General features: G+C 57.4%; 2 protein-coding genes across 5 annotated transcripts in view; one reads left to right on the forward strand and one right to left on the reverse strand.

Moving 5' to 3' along the window:
* COL8A2 (collagen type VIII alpha 2 chain) overlaps positions 1–13,482 on the forward strand; it is a 24,326-nt gene extending 10,844 nt beyond the window's left edge. For all 4 annotated transcript variants that reach the window (XM_043461912.1, XM_043461914.1, XM_043461915.1 and 1 more), the window contains 2 exons: positions 8,578–8,792; positions 9,384–13,482. In XM_043461912.1, coding sequence (XP_043317847.1) covers positions 8,594–8,792; positions 9,384–11,302 — 2,118 coding nt within the window. In that variant the 5' untranslated portion in view covers positions 8,578–8,593 and the 3' untranslated portion in view covers positions 11,303–13,482. The remainder of the gene's footprint in view (positions 1–8,577; positions 8,793–9,383) is intronic.
* A 1,297-nt stretch (positions 13,483–14,779) lies between these two features.
* ADPRS (ADP-ribosylserine hydrolase) lies at positions 14,780–20,207 on the reverse strand. The gene is made up of 6 exons (XM_043461916.1): positions 19,959–20,207; positions 17,695–17,791; positions 17,227–17,434; positions 16,936–17,120; positions 16,169–16,269; positions 14,780–15,590 (listed from the first exon to the last, which is right to left on the reverse strand). The coding sequence occupies exons 1-6, from the start codon at positions 20,173–20,175 to the stop codon at positions 15,298–15,300; spliced, it is 1,101 nt and encodes a 366-aa protein (XP_043317851.1). The 5' UTR covers positions 20,176–20,207; the 3' UTR covers positions 14,780–15,297.
* Positions 20,208–20,857: the final 650 nt, after the last annotated feature.

Raw genomic sequence — 20,857 nt, forward strand, 5'->3', positions numbered from 1 at the left:
CAGTGTCTTAGTTGTGGCATGTGGGATCTAGTTTCCCAACCAGGGATCAAACCCAGAGCCCCAGCATTGAGAGATCAGAGTCTTAGCCACTGGACCACCAGGGGAGTCCCACCACACCATTTTATATAAAAGACTCAAGCATTCATAGATTTTTGGTATCCACGGAGGGTCTTGGAACCAATCACCCGTGGATGCAGAGGGACGACTATATGCCTTCTCCAATAAGCTATGTGAGCTGCAGAATAGCATGGGATTTATCATGTTGGTACTAGGGAGTCATTGGAGAATCCAGAGTGGGGACGGCCATGGCAGAGCTGTGCCAAAGTGTGGTTCACATATAGGCAGCATTAGTGTCTCCTGGGAGGTTGTTAGAACTGCAGATGCTGGGCCCTGCTCCACACTTACTGAATCAGGATCCCTGAGGGTATGGGCTAGGAGCCTGTGTTTTTAAAATCATGTGATGCATGCTAGAGTTTGAGAAGCACTGTTGGAATATCTATAGGATGTTCTGAGGAAAACAGAGAAGCTGAGGTTGAGGGGTGGGAGAGAACAGTTATGATAATCCAGGTGAGGATCTGGCAATTTAACAACCCTTTACTGAATGGCTGGCTTGTGCCAGGCTCTGGGCTGTGTGTTGGGAGAGCACAAGGTCTGTATTAGGACAGAGAGAATGTGGGAGGAGGGGAAAGAACAGAAGTGAGACAGAGTCTGCAAGATTGGATTGGGGGTTTAGGGCAAAGGAACAGGGCTCTCATGTATAGTTGTGCAGGTCGGTTGCTGTGCAAGGACACCGGGCAACGTCCACGAGGAAAGCCCGAGTTGGCTGGATGGAGGGGCAGCCTTTCCTCCCTGTGCTAAGGCAGTGTATAGGCTGGAGAGATTCCATGTAAGGAAGGAAGGGTCAGAAGTGGCAGGAGTGGTGTCCTGATTTCTGGCCTGGGCACCAGGGAGTGGGGGAGAAGCAGGTAATAGGGAAGAAGATAATGACAGCAGTTTGGGTGGAGGCGTCTGAGGGACAGCCAGGAGAAAATGCTTGGCTCATAATCGAACTCAAGAGTCTGGGGCTCAGGGGAGTGGTAGCTGGAAACAGACATGGGGGTCCCTGGTGCTGGGATTGGAACCGTGGGAGCTGGGGAGAGCTGGAAACTGCAGGAGAAACATCCAGAGAGAAGAGAAGAGGTCTGAGCCAGCTCCTTGGGGCAAGCCTGGGTCTGCAAAGTGGGCAGAGGGAAGGAGCAGAGAAGAATCTGAGGAGGAGCCTTTCCAGGAAGGAGGAAAGCAAGGTCACAAGGCGGGAGGCAGTGCTGGTGAGAAGGAAACACACGAGGTGAGGGGGTGAGGGGTAGAGAGAGTTCTTTCAAGAAGCTTGGCTGAGAAGGGCTGGAGAAAGATGAGGCTGGCCAGGGGCGGGGGTGAGGCCTGTATAGACTGGGATGCAGAGGCTGGGACTGGGGGAGGCATCCACAGTGAGCACCCTCCCCCAAGCCCCGAGGAAGAGGTGTGGAGGGGCGGCGGGGGGCCCTTGAGTGGGAGACAGGACCCCTTTCATCTGAGACTCAGGAAAGGGGGATGGGAAAGGGATGTTGATCTCTGCAAGCTGGGAGAGAGGTGGGGGATGGGGAGCTCAGGAACCCTGGAGAAGTATGGCGTCGCCAGGCAGGGGGGGTGGGCATCATGCCCAGTGGGTGAGGAGGGCAGTTCCTCTGCTTCTTTCCAAGATCCATAACTCCGTCCTTGTCCTGAGCAGGCTGTGTGACCCCTAGTCAGCAGCATCTCAGGAGCGGTCAGAGAAAAGGCCTAGAAGGCCAGATAATTGACTTTAAGGGAACTTCACAAGGTCCTGGCCTTTGGCAGCAAGTCACCTGAGGTCTCCAAGGGTTGGCGGAGATGTTGCTTTGCAGCAGGAGTCATTAAGATTAGACTGAAGGCAGGACTTTCTGACCATCAGGGTAACAGAACAGGGCAGCATTAAGGGGCTGATGGCTCAGACCATGTCAATTAACCCTTTCACAAATGAAGACACTGAGGTTCAGAGAGGTTAAGTTACTTGCCCGAGATCACACAGCTGGAAAGGAGCTCTGCTGGAATCACAGTTCAGGGGCAGTCAGAATGTAAAGGGCCTCAGGACCCCCGACCCGGCCCAGGGCTGGACTCCTGATAGGGAGAGCCGCAGAAATGCTGCTCACCTGTTGAAGTGGCAGAGACAGGGCTTAGAGAGAGAGAAAGAGAGACCGAGAGAACTGGGTCAGGCCCAGAGACCCAGGGAGAGAGCAGAGCGCGGCCGGGCGGGGGCGGGGGGCGGGGGGAGACAGGAGGCACCGGGGGAGCAAGCGGGGCAGCCGATCCCGCAGAAATGTCTCCACAACAGGAAGCGTCTCATAACATACCTGTGGTTTGGCCAGGCCCCGGGGCTGCCTGAGCTCCCCGCGGCTCCCTCAGCTGCAGCCGCCCTTCTGGGGTGGGGGGCTTGGATCAGCTGGAGCCTGCGCAGAGCCGCGTTCCATCCACCCACCCGGGGCGAGGGGAGGCGGGGGTCGGCCGGGGCCGCACTGGCCACACCCCTGCACGCTCCGCCGGGAACCTGCGCCCCGCGCCCAGGCCCCCCTTTGCATCGCGCCCTCTGAGAGCTCACGTGTGCAATGGGGTGGGGAGAGGGCAGGCCCTTCAATTCCGCAGGATCACCTGCCCCCTCCCCTCCTGCTGATCGTCCCTGGTACAGGACCCTTGGAGAGGGGACTGGTGGGAGGGGTCACTTATTGCTGAGGCCCTTCTGCTCCTGAAGCCCTGTCCAGGGAGAGAGGGGTCTGTATTCATGCCGCTTCTTCTTCCTGCTGGGGTCCATTCCCCTTTCCCCCCCTCATTGTTCTGAAGGACCCTGGAGCGCTACCCGCTCGCAGCCAACCTTCTCTGCCGCCCCCGGAGGAGGCCCAGGCTGCCACAAAACGCTGACTTGGACAAAATGCTGTTTTACGGGGATTTGTTGAAAAGGGGGGAAATCCCCGTTAAGGACTTGCAGCTGTCCAAACACCGCGTCTACCCTGCTGCCGCCACCGCTCCATCCCCTGAATCAGCGTCTTCTTATGCATCCCACCTCCTGCCCTTGTCCGCCCAGCCCCTTCCCGGTTGCCTCGGCTCCTGCCTTCCTTCCTGAGGTCACCAGAGAGGGTGACGATCTGCTCAAGGTCACACGGCACAGCCAGGCTTGAGCCTCAGGGCTCTCGCCAACCAGTTCCAGGAGCAGAGACCAGGAGCGAGCAAGCAAGTGGATCGGCTGTTCCTCCCTGTGCGCCTCTATTCCCCAAGCGGGCAGCTCTTAGCTGAAGTTTCTTGACTGAGGCCACGTGAATGTCCCACCTGTTCCCTTTCTAGCTGACACATAAGCCCCTCTGAGGGGCTGACACTTATCTGTGCAAGGTCTGAGTGAGTTATTCGTGTGATCTTTAAATCTGACAGCAAATTGAGTTCATCACACATTTATCACTGTGCCAGCCAAGTCCTGTGCTGGGCATGGAGGGGAGGGCGGGGAGAGAATAGAAAAGGCAAAGAGGGAAACGGAGCTGTGAGGGGGACCCACAGGCGTCAGTGGAGCCCAGGGGAGGCATCCAATGGGCTTCCCGGACGTCTAAGAATGAGTAAGAGTAGGAGGTGGGCAAACAGTAGGGGGAACCGAAGGAACGAACGCGTGCATCGGCCAGAGAGCCTGGGGAGCCTGCGGCGGGGGGAGCCGGGGGTGGGGGGGCGGGAAAGGGATGACAGTGAACAGGAGGCACGGGCGCCCAGGCACCCTCCGCTCTGCTGGTGGCTGGCATGGGGGGGCAGTCCCTCCCACCTGGGCAGCTATGTGGCACCATGCCAGGGCCATCCATTCTTTTTGCAGCCCCCTTCTGTGATGGGCACACTTCCACTCCCAGCCCCTCTCTCCCCGCCCCCCATCCCCACCCCGCCTCCACCCCCCAACCTGGACTGGTATGGCCGCCTCCCCTTTGAGAGCTGGAGTAAGTTTTCCCTCCTCAAACCCACAGGCAGCTTGGAGTTGGAAGAGAGCTTCCCTTTCTCAGCCTGCTAGCCTCTCTGTCTAGCTTGTGCCCTCTGGCACGTTCTCCCTGGAGGCAGCCTGTCCCAGCGGTTAAGAGCTCAGGTTCTTAACAGACTTCCGCTCAGACCCTGGCTGCCAGGGGGCGGCGCCTCAGTCCTGCTCGTCTCCAGCCGCAGACTCCTCGTCTATAGGAAGAGGAGGCGCCTTAGCTCCTCTTTCCCGGGGATCTGGTGGGAATTACATCAACCGCGCACTGTGACGCAGCACTTAGGCGGTGCCCCAGCGGAGGTGTGAGTTGTCATCCTCCCTCAGACACGCCTCCCTCCAGAGGAAACACCTGCTCGGGTCCCGCCCCACCTCCATGGAGCAGGAGGTGCCAGGATGGGGCAAGTTCACGGGGGCGTCGGGCAGGGATGCTTCCTGGAGACCCGCCTTGCCAAGGAGGAGTGAGAGGTGGGGAGCTGGCAGGGGGCCCTGCCTGGGCTCCTGCCTGGATTGGGGGGGCTCTCCCTCTGGTGCCCCGTGACCCCTACAGTTCTCCCCATCCCAGACGCCCTCCCAGCTGAGCCTCCATCAGCCCCCGCCTCCCTGCGGCCTCACACAGCACAGGAAGAGGACCAAGGCTCCCCGGTAGCAGTAGTAGTGTTAGTCGTGTCCGACTCTTTGCGACCCCGTGGACTATAGCTCCCCAGGCTCCTCTGTCCATGGGATTTCCCAGGCAAGAATACTGGAGTGGGGTGCCATTCCCTTCTCCAGAGGATCTTCCTGACCCAGGGATCGAACCCAGGTCTCCTGCAGTGTAGGCAGATCCTTTACCGTATGACCTACAGGGAAGTCCTCCCCGGAGCCAGGGCTGTCTTGGGTCCTCCTGTGGGGGTGCCATGATTTCGGCCACCAGCCCACTCAGACCAGAACTGCTCGCTCCCCTCCTCCTGCTTCCTGCTGCAAGGTCTGCCCCTCTGCCTAACCCCCTGCTCCCCTTCCAGGCAGAACATTCTGGCTCTGTGATGTATGAGGATCCCCTATTCCTCCAGCTCAGGAGGGTCTTTATCCCGCTCTTGAGAGGCCTCATGGTACGCTGGTTAGCGGCTGGGGCTCAAGAGTCAGACTGCCTGGGTTTAGGCTCTGACTGCACTCCGGTTTCCTCACCTGTGAAACAGGGCTGATGAGCCTTGCAGGGCTGAATGTGGATAGAAAGTCAAACTTCGGGGCAGTGCCTGGCCGGAGCAGTTATCTGAGGGCCAGGCCTACAGTAGGAGCCCTAGCACCAGTCATGGTGCACACAGAGCAGGTGGCCTGTGTTGAGGGCAGGTGTTCTGGGCAAGATTCTTAGTCTAAGCTTCAGTTTCTATGTCCATAAAATAGGGGACAGTAATTGTATGAGCTGGTCGGGGGTCGTTGAGAGGGCTAGTGATGTGAACCCAGGGAGCCCTTAGGTGGCAGGTGGCAGGGCTCAGGGAGGCTGAAGACCTGCCCAAGGTTACAGGGAGGTTGATGGCAGAGCTGGGTTGGCAGCTTCACCATCCTGCCCCAGAGCCCCACGTTCATTCCTGCAAAGCCCGCCTGATACTGAGTTTGGAAGAATACTGCACTGCAGCTCCAGACTCAGCCCCAGGTGCATCCCTGGATGTGCACAGCCCACTGCCACACCTTCCTGCAGCCACACACAGGTCTGGAGAGCCCCTGGGTGGGGTGAGGGGAGCCCAGAGCAGGGATGCCAGGGCAAGTGGGACCTCCCTGGAGTGTATGAAATGTCAGGCTAGTCCCCTATGCAGATATTGATGGGTACCCGCCCTGGGGTACCAAGACATCTCTGCTCATCACAGCAATCCTGAGAAGCAGGTTGTTAGCCTAGTTTGTAAAGAAAATTCTTTTTATTTTTTTTGGTCACATCTCCAGGCTTGCGAGATCTTAGTACCCCGAACAGGGATCAAAACTGGACCCCCAGCACTGGAAACTCAGAGTCCTAACCACTGGACCAACAGGGAATTTCCTAGCCTAGCTTTTTAATTAATCATTATTATTTTTTGGCACACCTTGCAGCATGCAGAACTTCCTTGATCAGGGATCAAACCTGTGCCCCCTGCAGTGGAAGCACATAATCTCACCCACTGGACATCAGGGAAGTCCTAGCCTAGTTTTTTAGAAAGAACTTAATTGAGATACAGTTCACATAGCATGCAATTGGCTTATTTAAAAAGTGTAAGAATCCACAGTTTTTTAAGGCACTCACAGAATTATGCAACCGTCATCACAATCAATTTAGAACATTTTCATCACCCCTAATAGAAACCCTGTGTGTGTGTTATTCACCCAGTCATGTCCGACTCTTTGCCACCCCATGGACTATTGCCTGCCAGGCTCCTCTGTCCATGGAATTCTCCAGGCAAGAATACTGGAATGCATAGCCATTCGCTTCTCCAGGGGATCTTTCTGACCCAGGGATGGAACCTGGGACTTCTGCATTCCAGGCAAATTCTTTACCGTCTGAGCCACCAGGGGGTCCCAATAGAAACCCTGTACCTATTAACAATCACTCCCCGAGTCTACTCGCCCCAGCCCTAGGCAACCACTCATCTAACTACTTTCTGTCTCTATAGATTTACCTATTCCGAACACATCCTACAAATAGAATTATGTGATTTTGTGCCTGGCTTCTTCACTTGGTGATGTTTTCAAGATTCATCTGTATTGCGCCATTTATCAGTACTTCACTTGTTTTTATTGCCAAGTCATATTCCATAGCCTGAATATTCCACACTATCCCTTCATCAGTTGATGTACATCTGTTGTTTCTACTTTGTGGCTGTTGTGAATAATGCCAATATGAACATTCATGTACACGTTTTAGTGGACATGTTATTGCAATTTACAGATGAGAAAACTGAGTTCACAGCGTGGACACCTCCTGCTCAGGCTCCGCTCCCTGGTGAATGGAGGATTTAGGCTAGCTATCCAAATCTGGAGCCTGTTTTTCTTCCTAACCCAGTCCTTGTTCTCAGAGCTGAGCTAAATGCTGAGACAGGTCTAGGTCAGGACACAGGAGTGAGGGGTTAACTCTATAGAGGAAGGAGTGACAGCTTCCCTGGGTCTTGAAGGATGAGTAAGTGAGGCGAAGAACACGAAGGCAGAGAGACAGCTGGTGCAAAGGCCGGGAAGTGTGAGGCTGCCTGGTGACTGGGGCAAAGGTATGGGGGAGAGGAGAGGCAGAGAAAGGGGAGGTAGATGGTTGAGTTGGAGACACAGATACTGATTAGATGATTAGAACACCAAGTTGGGAACCAAGGACTTTTACAAAAATTATTGTTTAACTTATAATTTTTTTAAACTTTTTATTTTGTTCTGGGGTATGCATGTAAGTCTCTTCAGTTGTGTCCGAGTCTTTGCGACCCTATGGACTGTAGCCCACCAGGCTCCTCTGTCCACGGGATTCTCCCGGCAAGAATAGTGGAGTGGGTTGCCATGCCCTCCTCCAGAGGATCTTCCCGACCCAGGGATAGAACCTGTGTCTCTTATCTCTCCTGCATTGGCAGGCAGGTTCTTTACCACTAGCGCCACCTGGGAAGCCACCTGGGAAGTATTGGGGTATAGCCAATTAACAAAATGTGATAGTTTCAGGTGAATAGCGAGGGGACTCAGTGATACATATGCATGTGAAGTGAAAGTCACTCAGTCGTGTCCGACTCTGCAACCCCATGAACTATATAGTCCATGGAATTCTCCAGGACAGAATACTGGAGTGGATAGCCTTTCCCTTCTCCAGGGGATCTTCCCAACCCAGGGATCGAACCCAGGTCTCCAGCATTGAGGGCAGATTCTTTACCGGCTGAGCTACAAGGGAAGCCCATACATATATGGGAAGTCATACATATAGATGTAATTAATTAATGGTCTCGAGGCTTGTGGGATCTTAAGTTCCCCAACCAGGGATCGAACCTGGGCCACTGGCTGTGAGAGCCTTGAGTCCTAACCACTGGATAGCCAGGGAATTCCCACAAAGGACTTGATCCAGAAGATGGTGGGGAACCCCAGAAAGGCCTGTACTTAATGTGAGGTCAGACAGACCTTAGGCAAATCCCAGTGCTGCTTCCTAGAGACCTTTGCTTTAGTTTTGTCATCTGGAAAATGTGGATGACAATAACAATACCTCGTTAAAGTGCTGGGAGGATTAAGTGAGCTCCCATGCCGGAGAGCTTAGCCTCATGCCTGGCAGAGAGCCAGTCCAGCACGTGGTAGTGGGTGTGTAATCATCAAACAGTATCTGGCAGGGCTGTGCCAAGGTTAGAGGTGCTCTGGAAGGGCATCTGGCTGCCAAGTGAATGGTTTGGGAGGCTGTTGTCCAGGAACCTCACCCCCACCCCTGCCTGTACAGAGAGCCAGGGGCAGGGTTAGGAGAGGTTTAGTAGTAACTTCTGCAGACTCTGAGACTTTGAGAATTGCTTGTGAATAATAACTAAATTTTCATCTTTTTGTGAGCTCCTGGGCCTGGTGCCAAACCACCCATGAGCTGGCTTGATGGCCTCTCTCTTTCCTCCCCGCAGCACGCCCGCGGACGCCATGCGGGGGGTTTTGACGCCCCTGTCTTCGCTGCCACCGCCTCTGCTGCTCCTGTCGCTGCTGCTGGGGTGCGGGCCGAGGGCGGCTGCCAGCGGTGGGGCCGCCGGGGCAGCGGGGTACCCGCCGGTGCAGTACGTGCAGCCCATGCACAAAGGACCCGTTGGGCCGCCGTTCCGCGAGGGCAAGGGCCAGTACCTGGGTGAGCATCGCCTCGCCCCGACCCGACCCTCCCACTCCCTGTCTCCTGACCTCCACCGGCTCCTCCCAGGCCCGTCAGCCACAGCCCGTCCATCCCACCGAAGACCTTCCCATCTCCACTTGCTTCTTGATGCGGGTCCGGGGCCTCCCACCCAAGAGGGCCCGGAAGTGGGTGGAGCTGGCTGGCGGAGGTGGTCTTTAGGTAGGGGGGAAGGGCGGGAAGGTTTGTGGGCAAGTAGGACGGGGCTGGCGCCGATTGGCTCTAAGGAGGGCTGCTGGTGCCACCTGGTGGCCATCCCACCACAGCTCCGCAGGGATGAGAGGCTCCTGGGGAAGGGAGGCCCAGCCTGGGCAGGTTGGGAACTAGGAGCCCTGGCTGTGGATGCCCTGCAGCTCCCGAGACGGCCAGCAGACCACCCCTAGATTGCATCTTTCCTGAGAGTAGGGAGGGAGGCCCAGGGTGGTCTTCATGAGCAGGTACAGAACCCTAACTTCTCAAGTTGCACCCCCGTGCTGGGTAGGGAGTGGGAAGATGGGTCCCCTGGCCCCCCTGTCCAGGCCCCTGACTGCCTCTTCTCTTCTTCTCTCTCAGAAATGCCTCTACCACTCTTGCCGATGGATCTGAAAGGAGAGCCCGGACCCCCTGGAAAGCCTGGACCACGGGGCCCCCCCGGCCCTCCTGGCTTCCCAGGAAAACCAGGCACTGGAAAACCTGGGCTCCACGGGCAACCTGGCCCCGCCGGGCCCCCTGGCTTCTCCCGGATGGGCAAGGCTGGTCCCCCGGGGCTCCCTGGCAAGGTTGGACCGCCAGGGCAGCCGGGGCTTCGGGGGGAGCCAGGGATACGAGGGGACCAGGGCCTCCGGGGGCCCCCAGGGCCCCCTGGCCTCCCTGGGCCCTCAGGCATCGCTGTCCCTGGAAAACCAGGCCCCCAGGGGGTGCCGGGGCCCCCAGGATTTGGGGGGGAGCCAGGGCCCCAGGGAGAGCCTGGGCCCCCAGGTGATCGAGGCCTCAAGGGCGAAAATGGAGTGGGCCAGCCAGGGCTACCTGGAGCCCCAGGGCAGGGGGGTGCCCCGGGGCCCCCGGGTCTCCCTGGTCCAGCTGGTTTAGGCAAACCGGGTTTGGATGGGCTTCCTGGGGCCCCTGGAGATAAGGGTGACACTGGGCCTCCCGGGGTGCCAGGACCCAGGGGGGAGCCTGGGGCTCTGGGCCCAAAGGGGCCCCCTGGGATGGATGGTGTGGGGGCACCGGGGTTAGCAGGGTTGCCAGGGCCACAGGGCCCACCAGGAGCCAAAGGAGAGCCAGGGACCCGGGGCCCCCCCGGCCTGATAGGCCCCACTGGTTATGGGATGCCAGGCCTGCCGGGTCCCAAGGGGGACAGGGGCCCAGCTGGGGTCCCGGGGCTCTTGGGGGACAGGGGCGAGCCAGGTGAGGATGGGGAGCCGGGGGAACAGGGCCCACAGGGCCTTGGGGGGCCCCCTGGACTCCCGGGGTCTGCAGGGCTCCCTGGCAGACGTGGGGTCCCTGGGCCTAAGGGGGAGACAGGGCCTATAGGACCCCCAGGAGTGCCTGGCATTCGGGGTGACCAAGGGCCTAGTGGCCTGGCTGGGAAACCTGGGCTCCCAGGAGAGAGGGGGCTTCCAGGGGCTCATGGACCTCCTGGACCGACTGGACCCAAAGGTGAGCCAGGTTTCACGGGCCGCCCTGGAGGCCCAGGGGTGGCAGGAGCCCTGGGGCAGAAGGGTGACTTGGGGCTCCCTGGACAGCCCGGCCTGAGGGGCCCTTCAGGAATCCCGGGACTCCAGGGTCCGGCTGGCCCTATTGGGCCCCAGGGTCTGCCAGGCCTGAAGGGCGAGCCAGGCCTGCCGGGACCCCCTGGAGAGGGGAAAGTGGGGGAACCTGGTGTGGCTGGGCCAACAGGGCCTCCTGGGGTCCCAGGTTCCCCAGGACTCACGGGCCCTCCTGGGCCTCCTGGCCCCCCTGGCCCCCCCGGAGCCCCGGGGGCCTTCGACGAGACTGGCATCGCCGGCTTGCACCTGCCCAACGGTGGCGTGGAGGGAGCTGTGCTGGGCAAGGGGGTGAAGCCACAGCTGGGGCTGGGGGAGCTGTCGGCCCATGCCACGCCCGCCTTCACCGCTGTGCTCACCTCGCCCTTCCCCGCCTCGGGCATGCCCGTCAAGTTTGACCGGACTCTCTACAACGGCCACAGTGGCTACAACCCGGCCACGGGCATCTTCACCTGCCCCGTGGGCGGGGTCTACTACTTCGCCTACCACGTGCACGTCAAGGGCACCAACGTGTGGGTGGCCCTCTACAAGAACAACGTGCCAGCCACGTACACCTACGACGAGTACAAGAAGGGCTACCTGGACCAGGCGTCCGGCGGCGCCGTGCTGCAGCTGCGGCCCAACGACCAGGTCTGGGTGCAGATGCCCTCGGACCAGGCCAATGGCCTCTACTCCACCGAGTACATCCACTCCTCCTTCTCGGGATTCTTGCTGTGTCCCACATAACCCGCGCTGCCCTGGCCTCCTCCTCTTTAGTGGTAGAGAGACCTTCTCACTTACCAAGAACCTCCATTTAAAGAAAAAACCAAAGACTGGAACAGAGGCGGGCACAAAGGCGGCCGCGGCCTTGGCCTGGGGAGGCTGACTGGGATTCTTCCCACGCAGGCTGAGGTTTCTTTCTGGAAGAAGCTGGCCTGAGTTCCTCTCCCCCACGTGTCTGTGCGGTGGTGGGGGTTGTGCCCCCATCCTGCCCTGCCTGGCCCCCTGGCAGGGCCCCAGGACGCTCCGCCCGGCTGGTGGAGACCCCTGCCCCCTTGTGAGTCCTGGGCTCTGCCGGGTGGTGAAGGAGGCTCCTTCTCAGTGAGTCAGCGGTGAGAGGGGGCTGAGCGGCCCCCTTCATTCCCCTGGGGAGACATACTCCCAGGCCCTGCCCAGCCTGCTGGTCCCCAGAGGGCACCTGCTCAGGGGATGGGGCGTGGCCTCCCTCAGTTCTTGGCTGGGGCTCTTCCAGGGGCCCTGGGACCTCCAGCTTAAGATGGATCTCCCGAAGAGTTTTTGTTTCTCTCCAGGGGAGGGGGGAGGAGGGGGACCGTGGTGGTGGCCAGTGTGGACACCTGTCAGGACTGCAGCCCCAGCGGTGGGGCTGTCCCCGGTGGGTACGGGTGCGTGACCGCTCCTGCTGGCTCCTGGGCAGTGCTGACCCCACTCACCGCTCAGGCCGCAGCCACGGACAACGGTGGTTTGTGAGGGGTAGGGGTGTGGGCCTGGAGCAGGATGGCCGTTCTTCACATTCATCTCCATCCCCAAGGCTGCCCCCACTATTTTTGACTTTGCTCAGTGTGAGGGCAGCCGCCCTGGCCCCTGGGGTGCCCACAGGTGGCACGAGGCAGGGCTGGCAATCAGCGAGCATGAGTATTCCTCCCTGTCTCTTTCACCTGCTGAGGGAGAGCCGCTTTACTGACAAAATCGTAAGGGGTGCTTGCCAGCCCACCCCCAGTAGCCCCACGGCCGAGAGCTTCCCGTTCACCCGCAGAACAAGGTTCACACAAGCGCGCGGATGAAGGCACCCTGCTGCTTCTCCTTAGGAAGAGCCAGATGTGGGTGTGTGTCGACTCCAGGGGTTAATCTGCAGGGTCTTCCTCTCCTTCCACTGTCTGGTTCCAATTTCCTCAAGGCCCAGGAGGCTGAGGCCCTGAGAAAAAGGGTGCCAACAGGCCCCTTTGGGATGAGTTGGACGTTACTGCCGTTTTCCCCAATCAGAGTGCCCCACTGCAGGAAACACGCAAGACCTCCTTCCCTCCCCTTGGCCCCTAGTTCAAGCTGAGTGGCTATCGCTGAGATGAGGACCCAGCGTGGGCTCGCACCCTGCCTGGCCGTGCTGAGGAAGGAGGTTGATCACCGACTTCTGACTCGTTACTCTGAGGCTCCTTCCGGTCTCGGGGCTGGCCTCCTCCCCACAGCTTCTCCAAATCAAGCAGACCCTTTGACCGCTCGTTTTAACTTTCAAAAGGAGAAAAGAAAACCCAAATCTGCCCAAGTGGCACTTCAAGAGCAGGTTGGGCTAGGGTGGGTTTCTTATCCATCAGCTCCATGGGAACTAAGTCTTAAATCATACCTCGTGGGGGCCACCTGCTCAGCATCCTTATGGAGTCAAAGCCACTGCCATTTGACCTGTTAGGAAGGGGTCTGATGGGTGGAAATGCACCAGCTCCCAGTAAAGTCCAGGGCCCTGAGGAGGGTACGGGGAGCCAAAAAACAAAAGGAGCTGTTTCACAGAACTGAGTTTCTGCTAAGTGCCATTCCTGACGCCTTTGGGGAGAGGTGGGTAGTGTTTCCAAAAAGTTTATGGGACTTTAGTTCCAGGTGTCCACTTAACTGATTAGCTTTGATAAACTATGTCGGGTTTTAACAATGAAAACTACATTACCTTGTGCATTTTTGTATTCTGATTCCTCTTTTTTATTTTTTAAAGATTAAGGTTTAAATGTTTTCCATTAGTAATTTCATTTCTAACCTGGTATAGGAAGCTTAGTTCCCTACATACCTATTATGTGCCCTGTGTCACAGGAGATTCAGGAAAAATGCACTTGGGAATCTAAAAGAAAATGGGACTTCTTTTTGAAAAGAAAAACAATGGTATTGACTGTATTGACACAATCTCAATAAAGCCTGTTGTATAAACAGCACTCTGCTGAAACTGGCCTTGATGCAGAGGTGTCTTGAGCCTCTTTGATTTCATAAAGCAGCCGGGGAGCTCTCTGGGACTCTCGTTCTGCACCTTCTCAAGGAGCATGCCTTCTTCCCCAGCCCCCAGCCAGGGGGTCTACCACCACCGCATCAGAAATGCTCAGTTCTCCAAAGCTGCCTGGGCTCTGCACCAAGTAAATGCCAGGAGGCGTTTTAAGAAACCAAACTGGGGTGGGGAGGGAGGTGGGAGGGGGGATCGGGATGGGGAATACATGTAAATCCATGGCTGATTCATGTCAATGTATGGCAAAAACCACTACAATATTGTAAAGTAATTAGCCTCCAACTAATAAAAGTAAATGGAAAAAAAAAGAAATTAAAAAAAGAAAGAAACCAAACTAAGGCAGTGGCTGGAGCTGGGGGAGATGGGTCAAGCTTCCCTGGAACATTCCTGCAAGCGCTCAGGGGTAGTGGAGCGTGACCGCTGGCTCAGGATCCCAAGGGCCAAGTTTCAACATCTGATACACATGATGAATGAAATCAGGGATCGCTGCTCCTGTGGGCGGGGCTGGTGCCAGGCCCAAGGCAGAAGGCAGGGCTCGGGGAGCGGTCCTAGGAGAAGGCACCTGCCCCACAGCCTGCCACACGTGGGGATCTGGACCACAGACCTGAGGCCAGTCAAGGCCCTGAAAAGTCCTGGGGTCTTCCCCGGCCTGGAGGGACCCTGTCCTGACTGAAAGCAGACCTGCCCAACAATCCTAAAACCTCAGGCTAGCTGCAGGGCTGGGCACAGATCTCCACTGAGGCTGGAAAAGCCCTCAAGTTTAAGGTGAGGCGCCCTCTTCATTTCCATTTTCCTTTCTTCAAAATGGATGGTGTGTAGACCTTCCCGGCAGGCCAAGGCCCTTGACGGTGGCCCAAGATGCAGAGTAAGGCCCCCCCCCATACTGAAAGGTCAGCAATCTGGTGACCCAAAGTTTCCTTTACAGCCTCCTACAGGGTTCTGGTTCCTGGCCCAGCGGCACCTGGGTCCTATCTAGGGGGCAACCTATTAAGTCAGGTTCTCTAAGAGCAGGAATATCTGACTTCTTCCTGCCCACTGCCTGGGCCACTCTGAGAAAGCACCAAACTGTGCCTGCTCTCTTCCTGGCTGGACAACTGGAGGAATTTGCCTCCACCACCCAGCAGGTGGGTCCCTGGCTCCTAGGAGTGAGGCTCAGAGAAGTGCTAGGCACAAAAGGTCAAGGTAAGGGGAAGAATTCATCCACTGTGGAGGAGGAACACAAGAAACAGTGGTGGGACTTACCAAGAACTGTTTATTGCTCTGTGATTCTCTCTGGAAGCTGTTCACAAGACCCACGACGGCCAAGGGCTGGGTGTGCATCTCAACTGGCTAGATCCACGTGCCCACCTCCTGATCCGTATAAACTGGGCACTCAGGGCCCAAAGACAGGCTTCTGGCAAACTGGCTAAATCCCAACAAGGAGAAATGATGCTGCAGATCATTTCCACCTCCCCAAATCCCATGTCCTAGATAATCAAGGAAAACGCCACAAATACTGCTCCAAAATAAAACCTGCCCTGGTCCCTCATGTCTGACTGAGAAGCCAGGAGCACCGAGGCTCTGCAGAAGGCAGGAACCCAGCACCAGAAGGCACCCGTCCCTCCCCAGAATAGACTCTGGCCCCAAGGTGCACTCTGCCCACGCGGCAGGAAGACTGAAGCAGGGAGCCGAGCCTGAGGACGCCCAGGGTTTCCAATGCGAGTTGTAGCTGGTCCTGCTGCATGTGCCAGGGCCTTAGCCACTGAGGCCCTCACAGATGCTTCTGGAAGACCCGGTGCAGGCTCTGGGCCAGGACGTCAGTCTCCTCATAGCCTTCGCAGCTTTGCTGCCAGCTCTCGGGCACCTGTTCCATGCCATAGTATGCGCCAGCGATGGCCCCGGCCATGGTGGCAATGGTGTCCGTGTCCCCACCGAGCGAGATGGAATAGATGAGAGTCCTTTGGAGGCTGTTGAAGGCAGAGGGGATCTCGGGGTCGGGATCCATGCAACGCAGGAAGCAATAGATGGCGGTGGGCACAGATTCAAAGGCGGCAATGCCATTCCCTGTGGGGAGGCCACAATATGGGAACTTGACCCCTACTCCTGGGCCCCATGGTGTCCCCAAGTTTCCTGCCACTTGTCACAAGTCAACCCTCTCGGCTTCAAGTTGTGCTGGGATTAAGATCACAGCCTGGGTTTAAATCTCGACTTGCCCACCTATTGACTGTGTGCTTCCTGTATCTTGGCTTTAGCTCCATGTGCAGAGAGGGAATAAAGTTAGGAACTTGAGCAGGGCTGGTGTGTGAGGGTGAAATTAAATACTAGAGATAAAGCACTCTGCACAGTGCCCAAAACACAGTAAAAATGCTGTATGAATAAACATCAGTTATCACCATTAGCCGTAAAAACAATTAGCGGCCAGCTGCCATTTCTGGATGTTGCAGGTTGAGGGTACTGTTGCCCTAAAGAAGGTGCTGTGCCCACAGCCTGCCAAGGACTCTCCAGAGTATGGTGCTCCTGTTACGGCAGCCCCAGCAAAAGTGTATTAGTGGCAGGAGTGACTCCAGGCACCCCTCCCATCCTATCCACGAGCCCAGGACTAACCCTGAAGGGTGACGGGTTGGGGGCAGGGGGCTACCCACCTAGCTGGGACACCACCTCCTCTCTGGTCACTGAGTCCTGGTCTAGAAGCTCCCTGATCTTCTTCAGTCGGCTGGAGTACGGATGCTCCTCCATGCCCAACCTGTGGATGGGAGCGAGGCTGCAGGGAGGTCGGAGCCGGCAGGGGAGAGCCGGCAGGATGGGGAGGGTGGGGCAGGGATGTGGTCAGGCTGACACCCAGGCACAGATGCCAGGGCAAGAAGCGGGAAGGGCTTGGGGGGGTGCAGCTGGTTTGTTCTCTGGGACCCAGAGAGCCCTGAAGCACAGCCCAGGCAAAGGGCTCCTCCCACCCCTCCTTAGGACCTGCAATTAAAGAAGGAAGGTTTCAAAGACTTCCCAGGTGGTTCAGTGGCTAAGACTCCACACTCCCAATGCAGGGGGCCTGGGTTCAATCCTTGGTCAGGGAACTAGATCCCACATGCCGTTAACTAAGAGTTCAGGTGCTGCAGCTAAAGATCCCGCACGCTGCGAGGAAGATCGAAGATCCCTCATGCCGCCACTAAGACCTGGCGCATATAATATTATTAACATTAATATTCAAATTAATAATACTTAATATTAAGTTAATACTTAATAGAAACATCTGTATTCATTAAATATGTATTAAATAAGTAGTGACATGTATTAAATAAGTAGTAATACATATTTAATAAATACATATTTTAAAAAAGAAGGCTTCCGCTTGAGGCAATGCCATCCCACCAGCATACACATGCACAAGACACGTGCCCCCAGCCCGCCTACTCACTCCCGGGCATCCAGCATGGCCTGGGCATCACTCTCCAGCTCTTCCATGTGGCCCAGGAGCTGTTGGAGGAAGTGCTCGCTGGACGACTCACCCTGCAAGGCTAGGTGCACAGCCAGGGCCTGCAGGATGGCACCGTTGTAACCCAGGGAGGAGGCGTGTGTCAGCTGAGCCGAGAGCCGGGCAAACTAGGGCAGAGGCAAGGGAGGCGAAGACCTGTGGTCATGGCACCCAGGCGGCGGAGGAGGGAGGGAGGGATGAGAGGGCCCAGGAGCCAACCTGCTCGGACTATACCTTCTGCACATCCTGGACGCTGCTATAGGCTAGGGAGATGCCGGCCACCCGCATGGCACCCCCGTTGCCGTAGGAACCTTTGCCATTAAACTGGGCGCGGGCAGGCTCAAAGACATCCCGGCATTTGGGGCTTAGGAGCTTCCTGAAGACAGTGATCACTCCAGCACCGTAACCCCGGTCAGGGTCCTTCTTGTACTCCTGAGCAAACCTAGGGGCGAGAAGGCCACAGGATCACAATTTAAGAGATGCCTGCCATGGCTGGGAGAGAAGAAACCTGGCTGGTTTGGGAAGAGAGGAATCCTGGAGCTGTCACTTCTAGTTTGGGAAGCTGCAGCGGCCCAACAGACGGTGTCCTGCCGCGGGGTCTGGGGGAGGGTGTCCTGGCATGCACGGACATCGCTGCGCTGGTCAAGGGGTGCGATAACGCCGCCCACCTGATTGGCCTCACCCTGGGACCGCTGCCCTCACCTGTGAGCCATGTCCACCTCGTCGAAGGCCTCCTTGGCCAGCAGGGACTGCACCAGCGCCCTGGCCATGGCTGTGTCATCTGTGTAGCACAGTGCTTCTGCAGGGACAGGGCGGGGGACAGAGATGGAGCTGCAGGCCTCGAGGGTGGCGGTTCGGCCTGCTGCTCGTGCTTTTTATCTACTACTTCCAGAAGGCCTCCAGTCAGCCTCTCACTCCCATCCGGTTTCCTGGGCTCTCACCCCTGGGATTTTCGGCAGTTCCATGATCTGAGTTGGTCACATGTCCTGCTGACTTGCCATCTCCTGTGTCTTCCCTACCCTCCAACCTGGCCTATATGTGCAGCCAGAAAATTCTTCCTAAGAGTAGAGCATCCCTTTCCTCATCACACTCTCCTGCTCAGATGGCTGGCTCTCGCCTTCAGGATGAGGTCCAAATTCACTGCCATGGCCATCCGAAGCCTTTCCTTCCTTACCCATCTTATATTCCGCTGTTCCCCTCTACCTCCTCAGGACCAGTCCTGGAGCCTGGGTCACGTCCTTCCCAGCTGGGGCTGCTCATCTCCCTCCACCCGCGTTCTCTCCTTCCTCTAGGTGCCCGGGTCTTCTGCCCTGGCACTTGGAACACACATCACTGGTTTTGGTAACTTCTCAGGCTGTAAGCCAGCTAGGGACAAGGACTTGCATTTATCTGAAGAAGACACAGCTGTAGAGAGCAAAGCATACTTCCTAATGAACCCCTTCTTATTCCTCACATCTGACACCTGCCCTCAGCCCCCAGCCCCACCCTGCTCTGTGTATCCCAAGCCCCAACGTTGCCCTCTCTTTCCCGTTCACTCTCAGGAGGCCCCCACTCTCTACTCTACCAGCAGGAGAGGCCTACAGGCTCCTACCTGCAGCCACACTCTCTAGTCTCCCTTCAGAGGGACTGAGTCTCTTCTGCAGTCTACCCCCAGCCTAGTTCCAGGGGCACCTTGCCTTTCCTTTGTCTCCTCAACCTCTCCCTTTGTGATGCAGCAGAACCCGGTCTCCATTCAACTGGTCCTTGGCACCCAGTTTACCCCCAGGGAACCACGCCTCTCCTACTCCCAGCCCAGATGATAGGAGATGGAGCCAATGCCACCTCCAGCCCAGCCAAAAGCACATCCCGTGCCCTGGTTCAGGGAGGAACGGGTGACCTAAGCCAGGCCAGTGAGACCATCAGAGACTTCTGCTGGGGCTTCTGCAAAGAGAAACTTCCTCTGCTGGAGACGCTGAACTAGGAGCTGCTGAGGGCTACCCCATGGGAAGGGTCTGCCAGACTGAAGCCCACCCAAAAGAACGCAGATCTGAATCAGGAGAGGGACCAAGTCTTGAGGACTCCTTTTCCATTCCCTCCTAAACCCACTGAAATATAACTTCCGGGGTTCAATCTTTTACTGACAATGCTTTCCTAAATCTAGACTTCCCCTTGCTTAACTTCTCTGCAGCCTTACATTAGTAACCAGTGTCTTCATCTTGAAATTGCTGAGTTTTATTGTTACACACCTCCCCTACTTCTCCTCCAATAAACTTTTTCCTTCTCTAGCTCCTTTTCTTTCTCCAGGTTTCTGCGTTTGGCTCCTGTTTCTTACTATTCTACGTGATCTCCCAGAAGAACCGTCCTCAGCCGTGACAGTGCACTGAGTTCTGAGTGAGGAGTTGACTGCACAGGGGAGGGAGAGGCTCAGGGCACAGAGCTTTACCGGCAAAGGGACCGCAGTGCATGCAAAGGAGCTAGACGAGGCACGAAGTGCCAGGAAGCGCAGCGCAGAAAGCCATGCCAAGGGCGCTATAAGATGGAACCGGAACCGCAGGCGAGGGCAAGCTAAGTAGGGTACGTTAAGGAGTGTGGCTCTGTCCTAAGGGTAATGGACAACTACTGCAGAGATTCAGGCGCGGGGAGGCCTCCATAAGATCTGTTCTCAAAGTGCACTCCAGCTGCGTGGAGACGGACTGGAGGCGCAATGTTCTCAGAGACTACGGTAAAACGGGTGAAACTGGCAGAGGTGTTAAGTACTGGAGTAGGCGCAATCTAGGCGTGGCGTGCACGGCTGAGAGGACTGTGTAGCCGTGCCCCGAGACGGCGAACGTTCGGGGCGAGATATGTGAACACGGGGCTCGGATCCTGGACACGTTGAGTCCGAGGTATCCCCGCGTCGTGCAGATCGGGCCCCTCCGGCCGCGATCCCCTCCCCGCCCGAGTCCCTCGCCGAGCCCCCGAGGCCCGCGGCGCCCGGCCCCGCCCACCTGTCCGCGCGCTCCCGGGCGAGCCGGGGTCCGGCTCCAAATCCTGGACCTGACGCAGGACTGACGTCAGGTCGACGGTGTCGCGCGCCTCGTAGACGGCGCCCACGCAGTCCCCGAGCAGTGCGCCCGCCAGGCAGCCTCGGAAGCGGGAGAGGGAGCGAGCCGCCCCAGCCCCGCCGCAGCCCGCCGCCGTCATAGCTGCCGCCGCCGCCGCCATCCGCGCGGACTCGCCGCCACTTCCGGCGCCGCGGGCGCGCGCCCCTACTGCGCGGCGTGCCCGGCCCCACAGCGCCGCCCCGCGGCCCGGAGTCGCGTCGCCCCCCGCGGGAGACCGGGGGCGGTCCCGCAGCCCTGGTCAGATAGGGCCCGGCCTCTGTCTTAGCAGTAGCAGTCTGTCTTTAGCGCGCATTTCCCCGACTTGTAAGGGCTTCCCTGCTGCCTCAGATCGTAAAGAATCCACCTGCATTCTTTACCATCTGATCGGGAAGATCCCCTGGAGAAGGAAATGGTAACCCACGCCAGTATTCTTGCCTGGAGAATTCCATGGACAGAGGAGTGCGTGTGTGTGTGTGTCTGGAGAATTCCATGGACAGAGGAGAGAGAGAGAGAGAGAGTGTGTGTGTGTGTGTGTGTGTGTGTGTGTAAAATTCCATGGACAGAGGAGTGTGTGTGTGTGTGTGTGTGTGTGTGTGTGTGTGTATTAGTCGCACAGTCGTGTCCAAATCTTTGCGACCCCATGAACTGTAGCCTGCCAGGCTCCTCTGTCCAAGGGATTCTCCAGGCAAGAATACTGAAGTGGATTGCCATTCCCTTCTCCAGAGAAGTTGCTTTCCGGGAACAACTTAACAGAGGAGCCTGGTGGGTTACAATTCATGCGTTTGCAAAGAGTCGGACACGGC

This window comes from Cervus canadensis, chromosome 2, assembly GCF_019320065.1.
Source record: "Cervus canadensis isolate Bull #8, Minnesota chromosome 2, ASM1932006v1, whole genome shotgun sequence".
Lineage (NCBI taxonomy): Eukaryota > Metazoa > Chordata > Mammalia > Artiodactyla > Cervidae > Cervus > Cervus canadensis.